This window comes from Spinacia oleracea, chromosome 6 (genome assembly GCF_020520425.1).
Source record: "Spinacia oleracea cultivar Varoflay chromosome 6, BTI_SOV_V1, whole genome shotgun sequence".
NCBI lineage: Eukaryota > Viridiplantae > Streptophyta > Magnoliopsida > Caryophyllales > Amaranthaceae > Spinacia > Spinacia oleracea.
In genome coordinates this window covers 119,270,583-119,278,795 of record NC_079492.1, presented here as the reverse complement: position 1 = coordinate 119,278,795, position 8,213 = coordinate 119,270,583, and the positions used below count along the sequence as shown (strand labels likewise).

The window sequence follows — 8,213 nt, the reverse complement described above, 5'->3', positions numbered from 1 at the left end:
GCGTCGTGTTGTGCTACCACCAACCTTCATTGGAGGTCCTCGGGATCTAAAGAAATGGTATCTAAACGCAATGTCTCTTGTGCATCGCTATGGGAAACTAGACTTGTTTGTCATCATGACTTGCAACCCTGCATGGCCTGAAATCAAACAAGAACTTGGTGTCGGGGAAGATGCCCAGAATTGACCTGATCTGGTGTCACGGATATTCCGGGCAAAATTGTTAGCCTTGAAAAAACAGATCATGCAGAAACATGTGTTCGGCGAGGTTGCTGCACTGATCTATGTTGTCGAGTTCCAGAAACGGGGTTTGCCTCATGCACATTTCCTGATCATACTCAAACCGGATTTCAAAATCAAAACTCCAGCTGATTATGACAAGTTCGTGTGTGCTGAAATCCCCTCCTTGGATAACCCAAGTCTCAGAAATATCATCCTTAAGCATATGATGCATGGCCCTTATGGCCAATTAAACTCTCACTGTCCTTGCATGAAGCGTAAAGGAAACAAGGTGCGTTGTAAGAGTGGGTATCCGAAACAATTTTGCACTGAAACAACCAACAATACTGATTGTTTCCCTATGTATAAGAGAAGCGACACCGGCGAAACAGTTTCCATTCGAAGGGCGAACTTGGATAACAGGTGGGTTATTCCATATAATCCATACTTGTCGTCCTTGTTTGACTGCCATATCAACGTCGAGGTTTGTTCGAGCATCCAGGCAGTCAAATTCTTATACAAATATGTCTACAAGGGCCATGATAGAATCTCGTTCAATGTTGTGCAAGACGGTGAACAAAGGACTGTTGATGAAATAGAGCAATACTAGTCGGGTCGATGGGTTTCACCATGCGAAGCTGCATGGCGGATTTTTTCCTTTGATTTGTATGAAATGCATCCAACCGTCTTGCCGCTCCAAGTCCACTTGCCTAACATGCAAATGGTTCAGATCAGGCCTCATGAAAGGCTTGATTCGGTGCTTGCATCAGACAGACGGCACCGGACTTCTCTGACAGAGTTCTTCAAGGCAAATGCAGCTACACCGAATGGCACAGGCTACCTGTATGGTAGGTTTACGGAAAAGTATCGCTGGGACGCTAGTTTAAAACAGTGGTTTGCAAGGAAAAATAAAACTGTGGTTATTGGCAGGCTAGCATTTGTTGCTCCCTCTGAAGGAGAACGTTATTTTTTGCGCTTACTGCTTGTCCATGTGCCTAGCCCTAAGTCGTTTGAAGATCTCTTGACAGTTGATGGTTACAGATGTGCAACTTTTCAAGAAGCAGCCCTAAAACGCAAGTTACTTGAAGAGGATGAGGCGGTTGACCTCTGCTTAGCAGAAGCATGCGAGGTGCAAATGTCGTACGCCCTACGCCGCCTGTTTGCAACAATGCTGATTTTCTGCCAGCTAAGTAACCCGAATGCGTTGTGGCTGAAATACTATGCTGCTATGTCCGAAGATTTTAACCACCAATTCCCAGATTACGTGAGCAAGGCAAAGCAGCTTACAGTCAGATCAGTCGAGCAATGTTTGGAAGAAATGGGGAAATCACTGCAAACTTTTGGTCTGGGTTACTTGAATGAGGTTCAGGATGCCGAGGTCGCTCGAACACGGGACATCACTGACGCACTTGATGCACCAATACCTGACCACTGCGTTTCATGTCGTGACAGGTTAAACCCAGCATAACAAGATGCTTTCAACTGCATCATTGATCATGTGAAGCATAAACGGCCTGGCGCATTCTTCATTGATGGCCTTGGTGGGACAGGCAAAACATTCTTGTACAATGCCTTGTACGCAGAGTTCGGCTCATGGGTGAAATTATGCTCCCTACTGCTACGTCGGGTATTGTTGCAGCTAACATACCCTCGGGAAGAACAACACATTCCAGATTCAAAATCCCGATTGATACTGAAGCTTCCCTCGCCTGCGATGTCCCAAAGCAAGGAAGCCTGGCTGCATTGATACAAGCAACAACTTTGATCATATGGGACGAGGCTTCAATGGCACGTAAAGAGAATGTTGAATCCTTGGATATGCTTCTCCGAGACTTATGTGATGAGAATTTACTTTTTGGTGGCAAGCTCATTGTTTTTGGTGGGGATTTCCGCCAGGTTCTCCCAGTCCTTCCCCGTAGGACACAACGCGAAGCAGCCGCGGTCAGTTTAGTCAGTTCTTCCCCGTGGCCTAAACTCACTAAATTCCGCCTCACAGAAAACATACGTGCTAGAGAAGACCCGAGCTTCTCTGCATTTTTTCTAGCTTTGGGTAATGGAGAACTGCAAACCCCCGACAGTAGCCTTGTCCACTTGCCAAGTGAGGTTGTAAAACCTCTGGAAGATGGAAAAGATCCCATCACAGATCTCACAACGCTTATGTTCCCTGAGTTAGACCTCAATAACTTCAGCTCTGACATCTTTACAACTAGGGCAATTTTGACCCCAATGAATGATGATGTTGATTCCATCAATATGGATCTGATTCAGAAGTTCCCGGGCGATTCTGTTGTGTACAGAAGCTTTGACACAATGCTTGATGATAATTGTAATGTCTATCCTACGGAATTTATAAACACGCTGTGCCCTGGTGGAATGAGTCCCCATGAACTAATCTTGAAAATAGGGAGTCCAGTCATTTTGCTCCGAAATGTACTCCCATCTTCTGGTCTTTGCAATGGCACGAGACTAATATGCAAAGGTTTCTTCCCCAACCTGATTTAATGTGTGATTATAACTGGCCATCATAAAGGCAAGCATGTATTCATACCACGTGTTAAACTACGGCCGGCTGCCTCCTCAAAGTATCCAATTCTCTTTCAGAGGAAACAATTTCCTATCAAGCTCAGTTTTGCAATGACAATCAACAAGTCCTAGGGACAGACACTTAGTCAAGTTGCTATTTACCTTCCTCGTCCATGTTTTTCACACGGGCAGTTATATGTCGCCTTGTCACACGCGAGACAAGCCATCCAGGTTACAGTCATTTCAAAGAACTCTCCACAGCAGCTCCCTGGTACGGAAGTTGAAAATGTCATTTCTTACGATGTGCTAAGGCTTGCTGGTATTATTTAGTCTCCTGCATAAATATGTGAGTCTTATTTATGCTATGCTTCTTTTTATGTTTCACAGCGTTCCTCTATTTTTCCTTCTATTGTGTTGGATTTTTCTGCGTTTTCCCTAATGGCCGTACCTACTGTCTACTACTGTGCCTGCCAGTCTACCATGAAAATTATTCTTAAAACTAACTGTGTGGTACAGGCAGAACTGTAAAAACACCAAACATCCCTTAATGCCTGTAAAAAACAACATGCTCTTCTATTTCTTGTTGGTTTTAAATATAGGTAAAAGTGGACACGTAGATTCTACCTTACATATTGGTTAAAGTGTTAACCAATGTTTGTTGATATCTGAAACCTTGTGCGGAGAAGAACCGAATGGAAGTTTTATGTGTTATTAAGGGAAACACAATTCTGATTCATGAGTTGGTGATTTCATTATTTCGTGACTGATCTATTAAGCTGATTTACATTATTTCTCTGTCCTTTTCTTTCTCATCAGTTGTATTCCATTTAACAGTGCTATGTATTCTGCTGTTTTTCCCCTTCTCCGCATCTGCATATTAACCAGTTGCTTCTTAGGTTGTGCTTTTGTTCCTTCTTTTTTCCCAAGTGTTTTGGTTCTTGATTTTGCTGTTTTTGTCACTGTAGGTAGCGTGCAGGGCTTTTGACAAGCCGAGATTTGTGTATGATCAGGTTTGTATTCTTATCTACAAATGTTGGCTGCATGGAGCATAATTCTATAATTGTTCTTATTTGTTCACATGCTTTTTGTGAGATCACTGAGAGTTGGCGTCATACATTTCTCTGACTTGCAACTTGTTTCCTGATTGCCCGTATTACTTTGAGGTTATGGTTAGGAACTTGCCTATCCGGTGATTATACTATCCAGTGCTGAAATTGCAATTTTTTTTTGTCCTTGATGGATATTTATACGGAGTCTTTAATTCACTGATAGAAATGGTAGGATGGCTGCTGGAAGTTCCATTGTACTTGTATTAGTTCTTGTATTGTTCCCTTTATTTTTGCCGCCTACGTTTCACGCTAGCCACCACTCTAAAACAATTCCGTATTATGTGGTTTACATGATGCAGGGCATACTAATTTTGCATTGCCGATTTACTAATAACTATGTCATCTATGGCAATAAGAGTGGACCGGATTCATGGGATTCAGAGGATTTCGAAACCATTTTGTAAGCAATCTTGCACGAGATCATGGCTGGCCGGAAGTTCCATTTTAGTTGTATTTGTTCTTGTATTGTTCCCTTCCTTTTTTAACGCCTACGTTTCATGCTAGCCACCACTCTAACACAATTCCGTATTATCTGGTTTACATGGTGCAGGGCATATTGCTTTTTGCATTGCCGATTTACAAATAATCATGGCATCTATGGCAATAAGAGTGGACCGGCTTCATGGAATTCAGAGGATTTCGAAACCATTTTGTAAGCAATCTTGCGCAAAACCACACTACATGGCCTATTTGGGTTCACTGCTTAATAAAAATGCCCACTGCTTGGTAATGACCATTCGGATTATGGTTTCTTAACTTTCCTTTAATTTAAGTCATTTTTGAAAAAAAAATGGGGTGTGGGGGGTAGTGTACTTCGTGCTTATGTATCCTGTATGTATTAGTTCTTCTAAGGTTCAGATATTTTACTAAGTAATGATTAAAAAAATATATAATATTACTTCTATTTACCCCTTTTTTCCCTCCACTTTACTAAAGTTCTCTGATGCATAAGAAAAAAAATGAGTCCCCATAAACTGTCAACAGAATTGTCAGATTCCTTTATCTGATTCTGCTGTACACTTATCCGAAGATTCCATATACATCTTGTCTTTGACAGCTACCATCAATATAATATGTTTAAATTTCTGATACTAAAAGAATCACAATTTGCTAAGAAAGGAAATGTATGCCAGCTGCTTTAATCCAGCTGCTATAAATCACTGTTTAGTGGTCCAGTTACTGTTTATACTTCTTATTTACTTGGCCCAATTAATAATCTACTAGGTTTAAGCTTGCACCCATACATTTACCTCTTCCCCCTATATATACACCTACTATTTTTCAGTTGACCTCAAGATACACTTTTGAGTTCTTGCCAATATCAAAGACACATTATCCTCTGTCAAGTATAACTCCACGTTCTCTTTGCTCTTATTTGCTTTTAGCCTTTTACTTTCAGTTAGAAACATATTTAAAGTTTATTCCTTGATTGTTTCTTTGATTTTGATTTCAATCATGAGCATCTTTACAGTTTATTCTCACCATATTTTGTACTTATTCAACCACATGTAGCATGCATCACAGTTTCATCTTTGACTTGTTGCTCATAAATGCTGAATTCCACATAACTGCTGAATTTCACATAAATGTTCACCTCATCATTTGTTCAACTGCTTGCAACTGCTTGAAGTTTTAGTTTTTTTTCTCAACTGTTTTACACTTCTTAAAAGTATGCTTACATGTGCTGACATGGAACACAAGCATGCATAATTATGACTCTCAATAGTTGTGTTATTTTTTGGTTATTCACTTGTTAAAAATGCTTACGTTTCATGGATTTTACACTGCTCTTTCGTTATGCCACCGTTTTGTTACTTATTGGTCTAAATTTTGTGTATTTAGAAATACACAAAAATATATGAATCCGTTTGAATTGCTTGCATATTTAAAATATTAACAGATCTGGATTTCATGCAAATTCCATAGTATTTCTTGATTTAGGAAACATATATAATCTAGACACATATCCCTTCCTTAAAATATTCTCAAATTTCATGAATTTTACTCTAGACCTTCCACCTGTTTGTTACGTAGTGGTCTTGATTTCGTGTTTTCAGGAAAACGCAAAAAAATATGAATCCTCTTGCATTAGGTTACGTATTCTCGCAAATTAATTTAGTTTGGACTGCTTGCATATTTAACACTTGAAGATTATTTTGAAATTCTTCCAAATTCCATAGTATTTCTTGATTTAGGCAACACATAACTTTTCGACCCATATCCCTTTTATACAGAAGACTCGGATTCCATGAATTGTACTCTGGACCATTATTGTGACATATTTTTGTTGCTTATTTTACCCTTATTTTGTATACTCAAAATCCGTAAAAATATATGCATTTTTTTGCGGTGTTAAGTTATTTATTGTAAGTATTTGGTTTGGTTTGGACTGCTTGCATATTTGAATGAATCACTTGAAGATTTGTTCAAATAGTAGAATTCTTACATGCATCCTTCTTATACTTTTCCCCATTCTTAGACTATACAGCCTTCAAACATGAAACGTGAACGCGTCCATTTGGATGAGCTGAACACCAGCAGCAGGTCTTACAAGGTCAAGGTGAGAGTTATTGAGAAGGGTCGAGCCAGGCCATCTCCCACAAAGGGCATTCTGTACCAACACGTGGTTCTAGAAGATGAAAAGGTAAAACCTAAGTGGTTTAAGAATCGCTTTTACTTTTCATATCTTATTTCACAGTCACCTAACATGTTTTCCTACCACGTACAATGCTGAAATTTATGCCTGTATTGAAGTACAAGGGTTAACCTAACTCGTGACGTGATAAAATGTTTATATGTACCAATACGTATAACTGTATGCTTGTTTACAAGTTCCCTCCCCTACATTTAAGCTTGGATGGCCCCTTGAAATTGCACTATCAGTTACATATCATGCTTTAGTCCTTTATGTCTCAACGCTTTACATGTTTTCCTGGGTGATCTACGGTCTTCATTGCATATCCCTTGTTCATCACGCCTTTATGACCTTTTTTCTCACCCCACGATACCATATGTTACTTGATAATTGGATACAAACTTAAATAAAGTGAAATAGAATTGTCAATAACCGAACTGGTAAGTAAATTACAATTATACTTACGGTTCTAAAATGTTTGAACGCTTCCATTGTAGCTTCTTAACCTGTACTCCAACCATATCTTCACATTTTCCTGCTTTTTTTCCCCAGAACAACAGAATGTGTGGTGCACTATTCGGGGACCAGATTGAGGCTTTCAAAGACGCCTTTGTGCACAAGGGAGAATACGAAATAGCTGATGCTCAGATCAGGCCTACAGACAAGCAGTGGAAAAGAAACAATGCAGAGCTTGGCTTCCAAATGACCTTCGGGAGGTAGACAGTGATTCAACGTGTCGACGCTGAATCAGGCCCTGTGCAACCCGAGTACCTATGCATTGCATCTGTCCCATGCGCTGAGGATCCTGATGACAGATATGGTAATTCCCTCATCTTGCTATACAGTTATACTGATTTACTATGGACTCGGGATTAAACAGATGCACCTTCCAATCATATACAAGCCCATCTAACACTCCTTTACCTGTACAACGAGATGTCATCGGCATTGTTCTGTACGTTGAAGAGCACGCACGGGAAATCACCACTGGTCAGGATCGTCGGGCCTTGGTCCGTGAAATTGTCCTGTCTGATCACAGGTGACTCACCAACAGAATAACCCCCCCTTTACACTGCATCATCCCTACATAAGCCCCGTATTAAGCTATTTCCTATTACTCTTTTCCAGTTCTGAACAACCACTTATCATTTCTGTTTGGAATGATCTCGTTGGGTCTGACTGTGACGCTCTCTCCTCTTGGGCTGAGAAATTTACAGTGGTTGGCTTCACTTCTCTAAAAGCCACTTCCTACAAAGGTACTTCCTTTTGCTTGAACATTCTTAGTTTATGTGCACCATTCTTTGCATACCTTTGACATCATACTTCTATGGCACAGGCTTCTCGCTCGCATCAAGCATGTCCACTGTGTTTGTTCATGCTCCTCATGGAGACAGGGCTAGCACTCTTAGAGAGTGATAATATATCTTTTATATTCTACTATCCTTGATCGCCCCTGCATCATACCTCAACCAACTACCTTGTGTTTTTTTTTCAGGGCTCGTCACCACCAAGATGTCTTATCTGACAGGCAAGCCCGGGTGTTAGATGTTAGGAACCCCTCCTCTGAACGGGTGATCATGACTGTGGATACTCTTCAGCATAAGAAGGCAAGTCACCTCTTCGTTAGTGTTCTTCCCTAATGACTGTTTAAGGAAAAACACACTGACTTTATTTCACCATTGACTGTGCTTACTAAACAGAATACCAACACTCTACAAGAGGAGCGTTGT

At 40.4% G+C, this 8,213-nt stretch overlaps 1 protein-coding gene across 1 annotated transcript; it reads left to right on the top strand.

Moving 5' to 3' along the window:
• Positions 1-241: 241 nt before the first annotated feature.
• LOC110804129 (uncharacterized) lies at positions 242-826 on the top strand. Its single transcript, XM_022009697.2, has one exon. The coding sequence runs from the start codon at positions 242-244 to the stop codon at positions 824-826; it is 585 nt and encodes a 194-aa protein (XP_021865389.2).
• The last annotated feature ends 7,387 nt before the right edge of the window (positions 827-8,213 follow it).